The sequence below is a fragment of the Carcharodon carcharias genome, chromosome 18 (assembly GCF_017639515.1).
Source record: "Carcharodon carcharias isolate sCarCar2 chromosome 18, sCarCar2.pri, whole genome shotgun sequence".
NCBI classification, from domain to species: domain Eukaryota; kingdom Metazoa; phylum Chordata; class Chondrichthyes; order Lamniformes; family Lamnidae; genus Carcharodon; species Carcharodon carcharias.
This window is the reverse complement of record NC_054484.1, coordinates 73,613,285-73,631,140: the sequence shown is the minus strand read 5'-3', so window position 1 is coordinate 73,631,140 and position 17,856 is coordinate 73,613,285. Positions and strand designations below refer to the sequence as shown.

The 17,856-nt window shown below is 43.6% G+C and overlaps 1 protein-coding gene across 1 annotated transcript in view; it reads right to left on the bottom strand.

Annotated features, from left to right (window-relative positions):
* Nucleotides 1-17,856, bottom strand: part of f5 (coagulation factor V) — a 110,939-nt gene that overhangs the window by 10,587 nt on the left and 82,496 nt on the right. The window contains exons 20-22 of the mRNA XM_041210901.1: nucleotides 9,803-9,897; nucleotides 8,256-8,411; nucleotides 5,175-5,319 (exon numbers count right to left, since the gene is read on the bottom strand). Of these exons, the coding sequence (XP_041066835.1) occupies nucleotides 5,175-5,319; nucleotides 8,256-8,411; nucleotides 9,803-9,897 (396 nt within the window). The remainder of the gene's footprint in view (nucleotides 1-5,174; nucleotides 5,320-8,255; nucleotides 8,412-9,802; nucleotides 9,898-17,856) is intronic.

Here is a 17,856-nt window from a genome sequence, read left to right as displayed (position 1 = left end):
CTGAAGCTCAGAGGTAAGGTGACAGTGACTGGCCTTGACATGAAGGAAGCATTTGACTTTATGATTGAAGGAAGGTCATTGATGAAGCAGCTGAAGATGGCTGGGCCTAGGTTGATGATACCTGTGTGGAATCCAAACAATGAGGCGTAGTTGCAATACCACATGAACACCACATGTGTCGCTGAGCAAGCCGTCATCAGGTTGAGAATGCACTTCAAGTGCCTGGTCAGATCTGGAGGTGCCATTCAGCACACACCAGCTAGTCTCCAGAATGGTCATGGTGTACTGCGTTCTGCACAACATTGCACAGCAGCAAAGCACCAGCAATGGAGCACACAGCTGCCCGAATGCCCTCATTATGCAAGGTTCCTTAAGTTTCACTAGTCCATCCATCTGACAACCACAACTACCTCCTCCATTCCCCCAACACAAAGCTGTCCTACATATAACAAAGCATCCTTTCACAACACCCCCAATGCTCAACAACAATTCTCATCTTACTATTCATTGCAAGCAAAAAGGCCATACTTCAGACCACAACCAACGTGGGGAAGTGTTGGGAACAAATAATATTTATGTGGCTCAAAAATAAAACAGAAGCTGTCTAATCTAGCATGATGCAGCCAAACCCAATGTGCATTACCTTGTGCAGCTACAACTGTTTACTCTTTCTCTTTCTGTTACTCCTAGATGGTGCAACTGCTGTGGCCTTACCAGAGGAAGAGACAGGGGCCTGACTGCTAAGACCGCTTGGCCAATATCCTCTAGCTTTTTCACCCTATCAGGGGTGTTGTGAGTGGTGGTTGAGTTGGTATTATTGATAGAGTTGATCAGCAGACACTTCTTAGGTGGAAAACTTCTAGTCGATTTACAAAGGTACTCAGCAGCAACTACACGTGTGCTTTCACTTCAAACTCTATCTCTACTCTACTAACTACTGAGGTAGCTCACGCTACTGTCCTATTGAGTATTAAAGATATGTGATGTTCCTTAACAAGCATTCTTCTTAAAGGTATATTACACATTAAATGAAACAATAATTACCACATCACTCTCCCTTTACTCGGATATACACTTTATATTTACAAGTTCAATTTTCTCAAGACAGCAAAATATTTACACAGCTAAGTAATTTACAAATTTAGTCTTTCTGGGGATTTCCTTAGGCGTGTAGAGTGTCTCAGCTCCACAACTTCAGATTCTTAGTCAGGAACCTCCTTTTCCAAAGCTGCCTGAACATGAGGTCCTTCTGCAGTTCTGTGTCAACTCTTACAAGAAAATCAGACATGTCTATACTGAGTTGAATACTTTCAACAGGAAATGCTAACCCTGTTGTGAACACTGGTGGAATCAATTCTTGGTGATTCGTTTCTCTCTTCCTTAGATGATCCACGTGTCTCAGTGTGACTAGGCCTTCCACTTCCACATGATAAGACAGAGGTCCAATCACTGCACTTATTTCACCTAGTAACCACTTTGGTCCTTCTCCAAAGTTCTTCATTTATACCATCTCTCCCACGGTAAATTTCCTCTCACAACTATGCCAGTTGTGTCTAGTTTTCTGGCTTCCCTGACTCCTTTCCACCTTCCCCTCTTAATTTGGCATTATTATGTTCAATCTCATCCTGAGACAGTATTTCATCAATAACTCCGCAGGTGTAACACCTGTTGTTGTGTGAGGGGTAGTCCTGTAATGAAAAAGAGAGTGTGCTAGTTTGGTTGCTAAGAAATCTCCAGTTAGCTTCTTCATGCCTGCCTTGAATGTTTGAACCGCTCTTTCGGCTATTCCATTTGAGGAAGGGTGGTACGGTGAGTGATACCATTGAGGCTGATAAACCATTGAAACTCAGCACTCGTAAATGCCATGCCATTATCAGAAATGACTACGTCTGGTAGTCCATGAATGGTAAAAGTTTGAAGTAGTTTCTCAATTGTAGCAGATGTTGGTGAATTCACCTCATTTATGTCCATCCATTTTGAATCAGAATCAACAATGAGCTGAAACGTTGTTCCCATGAAAGGTCCCACATAGTCAATGTGTAGCCACACCCAGGGTCTTACTGGCCACACCCAAGGGTGTAATAGAGCTGTTGAAGGTAACTCTTGCAATTGCTGATATTGCACACAATTCATCACTAAACTCTCTATTTCACCATCCATCCCAGGCCACCATAGGTAACAGCGTGCTATGGCCTTCATTTGGGATATTCCTGGATGTGCGCTGTGCAGTTCCATTAGAAGTGGCTCCATTCCTTTTGGAGGTACCATCACTCGTGCTCCCCACAATAAGATATCACCCTGGCTGGTTATTTCATGTCTTCTGTTAAAGTACGGTTTCATTTCAACAGATACAGGCTCTTGTGACCAACTATGAAGCACTTGTTCTCATAGTTGAGATAGGATTGGGTCCCGACTTATCCAGTCTCTGATCTGTCGAGCGCATATCGGCAAGGAATCTAAGAAATTTAACAATTAAACAAGTTCTTGTGAAACTGGGACATCCGCATCATTTTCTTGTAAAGGCAAACGGCTAAGCGCATCAGAGTTTGCGATTTGACTACCAGGCCTATGGATGAAAGTATACTCACATGCTGCCTGGATTAAAGCCCATTGTTGAATTCTTGTCGAGGTTATGGTGGTATAGCGTTGTCCTCGCTGAACAATCCTACCAATGGCTATTGTAAAATGGTGGCTGTATACCTATTAATGAAATTTCTTGACACCAAAGATGATTGACAGGCCTTCTTTTTCTATGTATGAGTGTCCCTTTTCCGCTTTGGTAAGCATTCTTGATATGTAACCTATAGGCTGTTCTGTGCCATTGTCCATCTGATGGGAGAGCACTGCTCCCGTTCCATAGGGGGATGCGTTAAACGTCAACACCAATTCTTTCTTCTGGTCACGACAGTTCATAAAAATCCAGCCCCAATTTTTTATGAAGCATTATTGAGCATTTAGAGATATTTTAAATGATTAGAAAGAACATATCTAACAAATGTAATTGAATTTTTCTTTGAAGCAGTAACTGAAGTACTAGACAGAGAAATGTCTATGGATGTAGTTTACTTGGACTTCCAGAATGCATTCAATAAGATTTCTCATGAGAATCTTAGCAAAAATTGATACTGATGAAATTGAAGGCAAATTATTGACCTGGTTATGTGATTGGTTAACTGATAGAAACTAAAAAGTAGGAATAATGGGTGTGCACTCGAATTAGAAGAAAATGATTAGTGAGTAGAAATTTTGACTGACTCAAAATTCACTCATTGGTACAGAAATAAAATTTGGCCTGTGGTGTTCCATTTGGATCTATGCTGGGGCTTCACATTCACTATATTTCTTTTAATAACTGTTGATAACACAACAGGCTGCCATGTATTGAATTTTTTGAATGATACAAAGATTGCTGGCATTATGGATGGTGTAATTGGGAATGTAAAATTACGAGGAGACATTGCTAGCTTAAAGGAATGGGCGACATTGTGGCAGCTGGATTTCAATGAAGAAATATGTGAAGCCATCCATTTTAGACTAGAAAACAACAAGAAGCTTAATTGTATTTATACAGTGCATTTAACATAGTAAAATGTCCCAAAGTGCTTCACAGGAGAATCATCAAATAAAATTTGACACTGAGCCACATATTAGGGCAGATGAGAAGTAGGCTTAAAGAAGTGTCTTAAAGGAAGAAAGAGAATAGACAGATATTTAGGGAATTCCAGAATGGACCTTGGTAGCTGAAGGCAAGGCTGCCATTGGTGGAGGATTTAAAATCAGGGATGTTCAAGAGATCAGAATTGGAGGGGTGCAGATATCTCGGAGGGTTGTAAGGCTGGAGGAGATTACACCAATAGGGAGGGGCGAAGCCATGAGGGATTGGTAAACAAGGATTATAAAAAGGACAGATCAAATGGTGAAAAGCTAGCAACAATGAGGCCCAAAGAGGTCTGAGTATGCAGATGACTAAAGTTTAGTAGTTGGATACAAAGAATCATCACAAAGGCTACTGGAATGTTAGCTTTTATAACTAGAGGGCTAAAACATAAAAGAGAGGAAGTTTTGCTATTTGGGACAAATCCCTGGTTAGAACACATCTGCAGTACTATGGACAGTTCAGGGCATCACACCTTAAAAATGACATATTGGCCTTGGGAGGAGAGCAGTGCAGATTTACCAGAATGTTACCAGTGCTCCAAAGGTTAGATTATGAGGAGAGAAGGTTAAGGGTTTTAAGATTTTGAAAGGAATTGATGGGGTAAAGAGAGAGAAACTTGGGAGGAGTCTAGGACAAGGATAACCTTAAAATCAGAGTGAGGTCATTTTGGAGAGATGTTGGGAAACACTTCTTCACACACAAGATTGTAGAAGTCTGGAACTCTCCCATTAAAAGTGATACATGTTAACGCAATTAAAAATTTTAATTCCGAGACCCAGATCCATCACAATATTGTGGTTTGCACATTTTGGCCTCTGATTTGTTTCCTTTTATATTCTTGCATCCTATTATATTCCTTTTATATTCCTCTCCAGAAGGGAGTTGTTAATCATCTGCACTGTTTCACAAGTATCAGCTGTCCTCTAGTTCTTTGCCTACATGGTCATTTTTCATACACAAGCCTGGATAGTGAGTGTCAGAATATTTAATCATGGGAGCCATCACAATTAAGTAAAATATTCAGTTGATAGAATGATGGAGGTTACAACCAGAAATTATCACCATCTTACGTGCTCCCTGTGCCGTGTGCTTACTCCACACATAAATGGTTCAGTTGGAGGAACCTTGGATATTGGGCCTTGGATCACATGCCCATATCAATGACATTGTAGAAGGAGGCCACACAGGCTTGTGGTCAGTGGCTGGGAGAGATGGGACCATTTTTGGGTCTTGTGGGGAGACACTGTGCACCTCATTCTGAGTGCAGTGCTGTTACACTTGCTCCGGGAGAGACCAGCTAACTCAGCCGAGAGCTTTCAAATCTGCATGTGTTCAGTACCATTCTGGGCCATTTGTCAATAAAATCGTTAGGGAGAGTAACACCTTTTTATTTTAATTACTGATTTTAGGTTCTTTTCATACCAGTTTGTATTTCCCTGACATTAGCCATTCCCCAGCTTGAGTGGAGAGGAATACTGAGAAAAATGAATAAAATGTTACCTGCAGTTATACTTACAGTCTACTTCACAACCATATAACTCCATGCGAAGAGTAGGTGTGACTTTGAAGGATACTGGATATAACTTTAGATATCTTGCGATAATGGGAGGGTTGAAGCTGTTAAAATCTATTCCTGTACCATCAGAATTTCCTTCAAAAATCTTCAGATGGATAAACAGAAAAAAGAATTCAAACAAGTTTTCATCGAGAGCAAGAGCACATAACAATTCGGAAAGCTTTTGATATTTAATGAAACAAATTGAAGGCAAACTATTTTATACATTCCACGTTTAAAAAGCATTTGTGTTTATCAACCTCTACTCATGTTGAGTTCATCTCTTGAACACTTCCCCTCTTGGGAAGTTTGGACTTCCGAAGGGTAATTCCTCTGTGACTAGAACCTTCGGAAATGCTGAGTGAGTTGGAGACTTTGGATGGTTCTGACTCACTTACTAGAATAGTTACCCTGGAAAAGTTAGATGGATTAAAACCATCTAACCCCCAGGTAACTATACTACTGACCCCCGACTCCCCATTGGATACCCCCAAGTACTCAACCCCTGACCCAACTAACACCTCCCCCCTCTCCAACCTCTGACTCCTCACTGGACACCTGACTACCCTCCCGACCTCTCTCTACCCCCAACTCCCACCAATCCACCAACACCTTTGCCCACTGCCTTGCCACCCTACTTCCTCACCTACTCATCTGCCACTCTACTCCCTCACCCATCTACCCACCACCCTAACCCCTCAACTGCCACCTTACCCCCACACCCACCCACCTGCAACCCTACACTCTCACCCACCCATCTGGCACCCTACCCCCTCACCCGCTTACCTTACATATTTACCTTCTCCCTGTAGCTTCTCAAAGTGGCTTTGGGACATTTAAACTCTCTACTTATCGGAATACAGCAGGTAGTGCTGTAAAAAGCGGGCATGGCTTGACTTCCTGCGCTACAAAGGAGGACTCCCAGAATAAGTACGCTCCACATTTCTCAGTTTGGAGGTTTAGATGGGAAATGCAAGGAAGAGAGCGGTAATCCGACAATGATTGCCGCTCCTCAGAAGACTCGGCCAAACAAGTTTTAAAAATAATAAGTCAACCAATAGGCTCAAACAACACTTTTCATAGATCAGTCCCATCTACCTGTTTCCCTACAATTTAACCTTACAGCATGATTCAGTGGTGGCTCTTTCACCTTAGCCACAAGGTGGTGGGTTCAAGTCTTACACCAAATCTTGGTTGACACTGCATGCAGTACTGAGGGAGTGCTGCACTGTATGAGGTGAGGTCTTTTGGATGAGACATTAAACTAAGGTCTTGTTTTCCCTTTCAGGTGTACGTAAAAGATCCCTTGGCACCAATTTGAAGAAGATAGGAGAATTCTCTTGGGATTCTTCTTGTGCTCTTTCTTGGGAGAGAATACCAACATGAACTGAAGGTAGATAAAAGAGCCAGCTTGAAAGGGGTGGAGGATAAATAAGAGTGCTGGTAAGAACAAAAGGGAGTGGTGAGAATGCTAGGTTGAATTGAGGGGGTAAAAGATGTTGAGCACCTATCTGTATACAGAAAGGGAAAAATGTCAGCATAAAGAATGCAAAAAGTGCTAATGAGTGAAGGAACAGAAAAACAGTGCCTCTATGTTACTATGGTAACTATCTAAACAATTTTGCAACAACTTTAAGAAATCAGCAGAGAGTTCCAATAATAAAAGGGGAAAAAATTGATCTGTATAGTGCTTTTCATAAACTCAGGGCATCCCAAAGCATTTCACAGTTGAAGTAGTACTTTTGAACTGTGGCTATTGTTGTAGAGAAATGTGACCATTTGTCTCCAAGGTCCTCTAAACAACAATAAGATAAATATTTTTTTAATGAACAGACTATCTGTTTTAGTGATGCCGGTTGAAGGATAAATGTTGTCTAGGACACTGGGGAGAACTCTCTGCTGTTCTCCACAATGTACCATGAGATCTTTTACATCCAAATGAGGGGGCAAACAAGTTTAACACTTATCCAAAAAAATCTCTCATATTGTAACTGGAGTGCCAGCCTATGTGGTGTCTTAAAGTCTCAGAAGTGGGGCTTGAACCTATAACCTTCTGTATCCTTGGCAAGAGTGCATCTACTGAGCTAAGGCTGAAACTACCAACAGCATGCTACAATTTCTCAAAGAAATTAGGAAAAATCTCTGCAATTTTAGCAACAACTTTCTGCCAAATTAGTGATGGAATGCTGAGTAAAGCTATAGATTATGTCAAGCTTTTGCTCTAATGACCACATGTCACAGGCTCATATTTAGGTCTGTTGTCAGCTTTTGGCAGTTTCCAAGCTGATGTACAAGGAAACCTAACCTATGGTCTCAAGCTCATTTAGACAATCCACTTCACCGGTTTTCTTGGTAACTTATTCTGTTACTCTATTATTCCTTGCGATGCAAAATTTAGCTGGATTTCCATTCTTTTGCTAAACTTTTAAACTTGTGTTCCCTGTCACCATGATGAACAATCTTCCTGAATTTATTTTGTCAAATTTCTTCATAATTTTGAACATTGCATATTCTAGCCTGTTTTTGCCCCACGCTTACACTCCAACCATGAGACTGCACAACTTACTCCATATTTGTTGAACCCTGCCTATATTGTCATGTAATCGGCTTTTAGGCAAATTGGCTTTGGGTAATTAAACTTTTGTATTTTATGCTCATTCAGTCTGTCCTTTTTTAAAAATAACCTTTTTCCCTCTTTCAATAATTGCATGCCTAAAGTTTTTAACTCATCAAGTGGGCAACTTCAAGCCACTGAGCCATATTCTATCATCACAACTGTTGGTGAATGGCAGGATCACAAGATTGCATGCCAGATGAAGGCAAGAAAGTGTACAGGCGCCAGTAAAATAACGTACATTGTAAGTGCAAAATATTACTACTGAAGGAAAAGAATGTTCAGTGTTTAGCAGAAAATATATTGACAGAGGAGGCAGGCCCACATTGCAGCAATTGATATTACTCCCAGTTCATCACTCAGGAGATTGAGAGAGGAGAAGTTGGTGTATAGCTACTGTTGGTTTGATAAATTATTCAGACACTCACTTGTTTGTTGCTTCTGCTGTTTCCATTGTAAAATGTCCAATTTTTCCCATCCCCACTGTATTCAATGGAAAAGGCTGTAATATAATTTTGCGCAAAAAACACACTGGCTCCTTGGGTGGCAATCTTAGTGACCACCATTGGCCTTTCCAGATCAACCTGTGATGCAACAACAGTGTATATACATTAGTTAAATAACAGGAAAAAAGGATACTAATTATCAATAAATTGCTGATCCCAATTGGACCAAACTCTAATGTCTTTCACTCTTTGATATCGGACAATCATAGAAAAATTATCAGGAACTTCCACAAATTGCTGATCAATGTCAAAACATCTGCATGCTTAGTAATCATAATTAGGAGGGTCCACTCATTCATCTGTAAACAATCAGCCATTCGATTACATTGAACATATGAACCACAAAGCTAGTAAACCACAAGTAAACAGGTTCAGTAATAAATAAATAGAATTTTAAAATTATAATAAAATCTAAAATTCAACATTTCAATTGGTAGAATTAGTTTTATGAATTAGTACACCAGGTGCAGAGCTTTCCATGATAAAAACATTTATTGAGAATTCAGATCCGCTGCACTGATCAGCGTGTCCCACATATTTTCCCATGGGTAGAAAATCATGTGAGTCAAGATGATCCCGACATCTTAATTCTCAATATCTACATCCATTGTTTGAAGCTTGGAAGCTGGAATCTTAAATTTATAAAGTTTATCTTTATACCTGAAAGTAGAGTTTCAGTAAAGAGGGTTACATCTAACTTTCCCCGTATTTAGTATACCAGGATTTGATGTGCAAATTCCCTGACTGGCAATAGGTTAAGGAGTATTACATTGTAAAATTGCTTGTGAAAGACCTGTTTGTGACTATTTAATGGGAATGGATCTGATAGGGATAGGTATCGAACCATATAAACCATAGAAAAGCTATGGCACAGAAAGAGGCCATTCAGCCCATCATGTCCGTGCTGAGGATGTGTGACTGTAGGTGGAGGATGTATTGACTGACGTGCTGAAATAGTGCATGGAATGTGATGTTTCCTGTGTTAGTGGAGACCAATAGTTCTATTTTAAAAGGGTCCACTTCACTTGCTCATTGATCTGGCAGCCTGTTGCTAAAGAGCAAGGAAAGAATGGGCAATGTTAAATTATAGCTCAAGCAACATCCACAGCTTGAATAGGCCACAAATTGAATCCCAGAGGTTGTTGTCAGTTGAGAGAGGTCAAGCTAAATAGTGCAGATGGTTGAAAAAAGGAGTTTTGCTTGTGTGAATTTGTAGTTTAGGGCATTATTTCAACAATATCAAAAGGGTAGGTTGAGCCATGAAATGGTAGATTGTACATTGCTTTTAAAGAAGAAAGCTTCTGAAACCAAATTATCTTCCTCATTTTTAAAAATCTTTTTTATGTAATATTCATTTATGTCCAAAAGTGTGATTATATTTACAAGTTTGAAGGTAGCTTCCCTACTGATTACTCTATAATCAACTTTAAGAAAAGATGACATTGTTATTTGTAGCAATTAAGGCATACTTGAATCCAAAGAGGGTCTTGGCTGTGCTTTACAGCCCTCCAGGCATTGACCATGTCTCTGTTGTGCAATCGTGCTAGCTTTGGCTCCCAGTTATCTAATAAAGAAGGAACATAGTATAACAAAATAAAAGTAAAAACTACAAATGCTTTTGAAACAAAGATAACAAAATGCGCAACAGATCAGTCAACATCTGTAAAGTGAGAAGATGTTATGATGTTTTGGGTGTGCAATCTTGATCAGAATCAAGGAATCCAAGAAGCCCACCAAACTTTCCACTCATTTAATCAGCCCCATTAGAGGCACATGCTCCTCCTGCCCAGTTTTCCTTTGTTTGCTGCAACTAGATGATCCAATAGATCCAAGAAGAGGAATCATAAAATTGATCATAAAATCTGCTGCTACAGGCTAAACTGCTGAACCATATTTATTACACAAATATAGTGGTTCATAAATGCAGAAAGAGCAAGATATCACACAGCACCAGCAGCTAGACTACATACAAACTGGATCTTTTTCTTTGTTCCATTTTCTCCCAGTGAATATTTAACATGACAATCTCTGGTGATACTTGCACAAGTGTGACTTACAGAGACACTTCTATAAACATATTGAGAACCAAGTCAAAGTAGACTGTAAAACACACAAAGAAGTCTGAGCTGTAAGAATATTTGCTCTTAAATGAGATAGTAACCTGCACCAAGTTACATTTCCTTCTGGAATTTTTCATCGGGCTGCTTTCATACAAATTGCATTTTTTCTTATAATATGCTAAACCCATTAACATTTTGATTGCGTTACCCCAATACCAAAGCAAATATTTTGTCACTTAATTTGTGCAGAGCTATCTTGCTGTAGCTGGAATATCTCTGGTGTATCAATTTGAACTTTGTAAAAAATGCAGCCTCCATTTTATGTGCTAGCTGCTTTCATAATAGGAAATCCGTAATAACTTGAGGGAACATAGGAACATAAGAAATAGAAGCAAGAGTAGGTCATTCGGCCCCTCAAGTCTGCCCCGCCATTCAATAAGGTCATGGCTGATCTGCCCCAGGCCTGAACTCTTTCGTGCCAGCTCCTCATAGTCCTCAACTCCCCGATATTTCAAAAATCTATCTACCTCCTCTTTAAATACTTGCAGTGATCTAGCCTCCACAACTCCCCTGGGTAAAGAATTCCAATCATTCACTACCCTATGAGAGAAAAAATTCCTTCATATTTCAGTTTTAAGTGAGTGTCCCCTTATTCTGTAGCTATGTCCCCTAGTTCAAGATTCCCCCACTTGTGGAAACATCTTCTCAACATCTACCCTGTCAAACCCCCTCAGAATCTTGTAAGTTTTAATAAGATCATCCCTCATTCTTCTAAACTCTAAAGAACAAAGGCCTAACCTGTTTAGCCGTTCTTGATAAGTCAACTCATTCATCCCAGGAATAAGCCTAGTGAATCTCTTTTGAACTGCCTCCAATGCGAGTATATCCTTTCCTAAATACGGGGACCAAAACTGTACAAAGTACTCCAGGTGCAGCCTCACCAGTTAGAGTTGTAACAAGACTTCCATTTAATTAAACTCCAGCCCCCTAGCAATACGGGCCAAAATTCCATTTGCCTTCTTAATTTCTTGCTGCATCTTCATGTTAACCTTTTGTTTCATGCACAAGAACACTAAGATCCCTCTATGCTGCACTTTTTTGGAGTCTCTCTCCATTTGAATAATAGTCTGCCTTATGATTCTTCCTACCAAAATGCATGACCTCACACTTTCCCACATTAAATTCCACCTGCCAAGTTTTTGCCCATTCGCTCAACCTTGCAGATGCCCTTGCAGATTCCTTATGTCCTCATCACAACATGCCCTCCCACCTATTTTTGTTTCATCAGTAAATTTGGATACATTACACTTTGCCCCCTCCGCCAAGTCATCAATATAGATAGTAAATAATTGGCACTTGATCCTGGAGGAGCAGGTTTGGTGCAAAAAAGCTTAATGCTTATTCAGAGCACATGTAGAGATGCTTACAAGCTTGTGGCCATCTCCCTGTCAGAAAACCACACCCCAAAGCATAACCCGCGCAAGAAGCCTCCACAACCACGTCACACGGTGGTTGGTTGACAGGAGGTGGGGGGACAACAAATTTAGTTACTACATTTCCTCCCCCTTAAGTTCCTTTTGTTAACAACAATATCATGTCTGAAAATTAACAAAACATTCGTAATGTCTCCCGTGACTACGGATTAAGTCTCTGAGGTGCTCTGCAGAGATGGTCAGAGCGACGCAGCTCTACTGAGGGTGGTTCCTGAACAGAAACAATGGGCTCCTGAGCTGCGCAAAAAGATGCATCATTTGGAGTGGGCTGTTCTGTATTCAGCAGCTCACTGGGTGTGTCAGGAATAGCAGCTGGAGGGCGATCACACACTTCAGAGGTTGGCAGCGAAACATCAATCACAGGTTGAGCTTGCATTTGTTGGGATGTTTCTCTTGCTCACATGTGATCCACATGTTTGTGCACTACTCTGTTCTTGACTTGAACTCGAAATGATAGTGGGCCAGTCTCTGAAATGGCTGCTCTTGGAGTCCAGCATGGTCCACATTCAAAGTTACACACGTACACAGGGTCACCTATTCTGAATGTATGAATACTGCTGTGTAGGTCATGGTTCAGCTTCTGAGTAGTTTGTTTCTATCTCACCTTCCCTTCAAATTGGGAAACACCAAATCCAAACACATGTGCAAGTGATGCTTCATCAATAGCTCTGACAGAGTCGAGCCTGTAGTAGTATGTGATGTTGTGCGGTAACTCAGAAGGAATCTGGAAAGATGAGGTTCCAAAGTACCTCCAGACAGCTTCTTCATACCAGCTTTAAAGGTCTGGATAGCTCTTTCAGCGAGACCATTTAGCAAAGGATGCCAGGCAACAGACTTTATGCGTCAGGTGCCTTTCAGGTCTGTGAACCTCTGAAATTCAATGCTGGTGAAAGCTGTTTCATTCTCAGAGACAATAATCTGAGGCAAACCATGTATACTAAAGGGGTGACGCAGCTTCTCAATAGTTGCAGCTGAAGTTGGCATTTTTACTTCGTAGACATCGAGCCACGTCGAATGTGCATCGATGAGTAACAGGAACATGGTGCTGAGAAACGGACTCACACAGTCAATATGCAGTCTGACCCAAGGTCGACCAGGACATTCCCATGGGTGAAGAGGAGCTGAAACAGGTAGCTTCTGGTGTTGCTGGCAAAGGGAACAATATTTAACCATGCTCTCAAAGATACCATCCATTCCTGGCCACCAGACATAACTACGTGCCAATGTCTTCATTCTTGACGTGCCTGGGTGTGCGCAGTGGAGCTCTGCCAAGAGTGACTCTCTGCCCTAGGAAGGGACCATGACTCTGGAATCCCACAGCAAGATTCCATCCTGACAACGCAGTTCAGTACTTCTGGAATAAAAGGGACGCAGGTCATCAGACACAAATGTATTTGGCTAGTCTTGTAAAAAAGGGCAGAATCGTCCCAGATTTGCATCAAGTGTGGTAGCGGGTGGATAAAATGATGTTTTACCCGCCAGCCGCAATGGCGGCTTTTCACACTGTATTGTCCCAAACCCACCGCATTAGTTATGCATACCCAGGAAATATGCCATTTCGATGGTGGGCAGGCTCTCATTCACCTACCATGCCATCACCTCGCCACTTCAACATACTGGATGCCGTATTTAAAGTCCAGCCACGTGCACACCTCTCAGTGCTTCCAGCCCATGACTGCTCACAGAAGACACGATGGCCCAAGAGGCAAAAAGACTTCAGCCCCCAGGTTTATTGACACGTCCCTTGAGCGCCTTTTGAACACCGTGGAGACCCGCTATGATGTTTTCTGATCCCGCTCTGGCTGCAGGACCGGCAGCGACATCACCAGCATGGGAGGTGGTGGCAGCGGTGATCAGCGCCAATGCCTTGCAAAAGAGGACTGTCACCCAGTGCTGCTACAGAATGAATGGTCTTATCTGTTCTGCCAAGGTAGTTCACTCTTCTCATCACTCTCAACTCACACACTCACAAACCCATCACACATCCACAGGGATCTCACACCTCAAGGGACAACACCACTAACTCTCACACACACCCTCACATCTTCATCAGGCTCATATCCCCTGGAGCTCGCGTCCTCATCCTGCCCATGGCTCTGCTCACCACACAAAGATTTCATGTGGTGTCATGTGTCCTGCTCACACTCTCTCCATCTGTTTTCATGCAGAAGAAGCCTGCTGACATCAGCGGGGAGAGGTCCCAGATGGGGGGTGAAGTGGCCCACATTAGGTCCCTCACTCACTCTGAGGAGTGTGTTATCATGCTGACTGGTGAGGACATAGACCCTGCCTGTGGTGACGGTGATGTCGGCAGTGAACACCCACATGAGGATCCTGAACTACATCATCCCTCTCTCAACGCAAATGTGAGTGCTCTCTCTCTCCTGCTATTGATCCATGCACTACTCTTCCCTACTTTGGTTCACAGGGAGCTCTGCCAAGCAACCGACAGCCTCAACCAGCCAGTCCCTCAGCTCCATCCATGTCCTCACCTCCAGCCAAGAGGACACCTCCTCCATTGAAGAGCTGGAAATAAGCAGCCTGGAAGATCCGTCACAGCCTTTACCCATACCCTCCACCAGCGCAGAGACACACAGCTCGGTGGGACCTAGATCTGGAGCAGGCTCGGGTTCACAATCTGGTGGTCACCGCACGGACACATGTCCACAGCTGCAGGAGGCAGGTTTGTGCAAGCTCCCCGGCACTCAAAGGGCTGCTGGGGAAGAGGCATCTGTGAGTTCCGAGTTAGATGACAAGCCTCTAGATTTGGCCCTCCAACTCATCCTGGAGAGTCAGCAGAAGGCGTGGGAACTTCACGAAGAGCTTTTGGAAGCCCCCAACATAGTGGCATGTGAGTCAGAGTAGTGCATCCGGCTGCTCTTTGATGAAGTGGTTCCCAAATGTGTGCGTATGGGAAGGATAGTGGACGCCATGGGGACCCTGGTCCAGCAGAACATGGAGATGTGTGCAGACCTGCACTCCATCATAGGAACCATGGGTGAGTTCCTGCAGTGGCAACATGAGAGGGAAGCGGGTCACCTCGACGTCCCCCAAGGTGCTCCTTCCCCTCAAGGAGTCAGGCCGGGGCCCCCGAGCACCCAAAGGGAGGAGGAGCGGCAGCTGGACATCCCTGGTTCATCCATTCAGTAATCTCAGAGGCTGTCCTCTCCCTCCGAGTCTCCTTTGCCTGTGAGTCCCTCAACTTCATTCTCTGTCACTGCAGAGAGGGCAGCTGGCCAATGAGTGATTTGGGAGGGAGAAGTGTGTGTGTGGCAGGGCCTTTTGGAGCCTCATGCAAGCTCTCTCCCACATACACAGATCCTTCCCGTATCACACTCACCTCAATGTCCTGAGCATTTTCAATGCTACCTGCTGGGGTTTGCATTCAGTTGTCCATCTGAGCTGACCTGCATCTCCTCTCAGCCAATGTTCACACTCCCAGCAGCACCTGATCACGCCCACCACGACTGTTGTTTTACTTTCCATTTAGACAGCATGGTGTGGATTCGCTTTTTCATCAGCTCCCCTGTGTTTTCCCCTCCCCCAGCCAGCTATTTCATCTCCCCCCTCATAGTTAACCCTCCTGGCATCACCTTCCACTTCCCCTCCGTGACCGACCTGCCCCAACCTTAGTGGACGGTGAACATGCGCATTCACTTCCTTCCTGAAAATCCCACCCCCATCCATATTCACCTCCCCAGCCTCCTCCTTCCCACCTCCAGGGTCCGAGTCTGTCTCCGAGTCCCCACCAACCAACCTGGCCGTCCCTTCTACTGCTACCATCAAACCCTCACCCTCCCACCCTACCGCTTCACTCTGCCCTCGGTCATTCTCACCATTCTCTTGTTCCGCGCCCACCCTCAGTTCATTCCCCGGGAGGTTGTCATAGTCCTTCCGCCCTCCTGACTCCTTCCTCCTGCCTCACTTCTTCCTCCAGCCTTACTCCTTCCCCCTTCCTGACTCCCTCAAGCAACCTCATTTCTTCCTCCAGCTTTACTCCTTCCACTTCTGGACTCCTTCCTTCACCCTTACTTTTTCCTCCACCCTTATTCCCTCCCCTCTCCGCACTCCTTCCCCTCTCCGCACTCCTTCCCCTCTCTGAACTCCTTCTCTTACACCTTCAGCCGTGCCCCCCCCAGCTCCCCAGTTTCCATCTTCTCCCCTGTTACCCCCTCTGCCCCATATTCCTTTCCCCCTCCCAACCTCCCCCAACACCTTCATTCCCCCTCTCCCAACCTCACGCCCCCCGACACCCCTTCCTCTCCCAGTTGATCCTAGACCTTCCTCCCCCACCCCCTCGACCATCATCTGTTGTGAGCATCAACGGTGACTTTCTAACTGCTGTGAGCTGCTTCGCGGCGGAGCCATGTCCATGAGAATCCACCCAGCATGCCATGGGCGTTCCTCCAGGATCCCGTTGCTATCGAGCTCCAGCATCTTCTCCTTCTCGGATGTCCACGATATGAACAAGGCACTGGTGCTAAGTCCTGACTTTTGCACGTCACTGTTGTCAAGATGTGTTCTGCACCGGCATGTTTTCCCGCCAGCGTGGGCAGACAATCCAACAGGAGGGATGACTCTGGTGGGCAGGCCTTATAATGATATGCTGATGTATTACAATGAGTTTCCCAACATCCGATGGCGGGGAATGTGGCCCCCCAACGACAGGATGAACGGACGATTGCAAGCTGGTTTCATAACGTCGTGAAACCAATTTTTGGCCTTCTCGCCATATTGACCATTCATGACACTGGGCACTCCCGACATTAGCGCGCAAGGATGATTTGACCTGAAGTCTTTGACTTTTGACAGTACTGGGTCTCTACTTGTCCAATTCTTGATCTGTTTAGCACATACAGGTGATGAGTCCAAAAAATTTAACAACATTAACTCTTGTGGAACAGACATGTTAGCAGGACTGCCAAGTAACAGAAGACTACTAAGTGCATCTGCATTAGCTATATGCAAGCCAGGGCAGTACAGGAATGTGTACTCGCAAGCTGATAGCATCAAAGCCCAAAGTTGGATTCTCACTGAAGCTATCACTGGAATAGCTTTGTGTTCGCTGAACAAACCTGTCAGTGGCTTATGCTCAGACCAATGGTAAAATGTCACCCGTGTAGATATTGGTGAAGCTTCTTGACACCAAATACAACCGAAAGTCCTTCTTTCTCCAGCTGGCAGTGGCCTTTTTCAGCCTGGGAGGGTGTTCTTTAAAAGTAGGCAATGGGCTTTTCTGACCTGTCCTCCATTTTATGTGACAATGCGGCTCCTATGCCACAGGGAGGAGCATCACACTTCAGCACTAGCTCTTTAGCTGGGTCATAATGTACCACACGCATGATGAATGATGCAATTTCTTTGCTCTTGCAAAGGCTTCTTCTTGCTATGAATCCCATGACCAGTGGTGGTTCTTCCTCAGCAACAGGTGGAGTGGTGCAAGCACAGTGGACAGATTAGATAAAAAAAACGGTTGTAATAATTTATCATCCCTAGGAATGATCTAAGCTCTGTCACATTAGAGGGTGATGGTGCATCTTTAATGGCTTGGATCTTGTCTTCAGCAGGATGCAACCCCATAGGGTCCACTCTGTGACCCAGGTAGGTTACCTTAGATACCTGGAATGTGCATTTTTCTCACTCCAAACACACGCCTGCTTCCATAAATCTTCTCATACTTCAAGGTTGGCTAAGTGTTCAGCTTCAGTCTGTCCAGTGAAGAGGACATCATCTAAGTAAACGACCACACATTTGCAAATGAGGGATTTAAAAAAAAAAGAGCCCTTTTATGTCAGGTTACTGCCTTTACTAAAATCCTCATCAGTCATGCACTCAGCAATAGGAACATCATATAATGACACAAATTTTATATCACAGCTACTAACTTTGGGGGCTAAATATCTACTTTGTTAAAATAGCCCTAATTTCTGATATAACATTTGCCTAATACCACACCTTTCATGCTGTGTG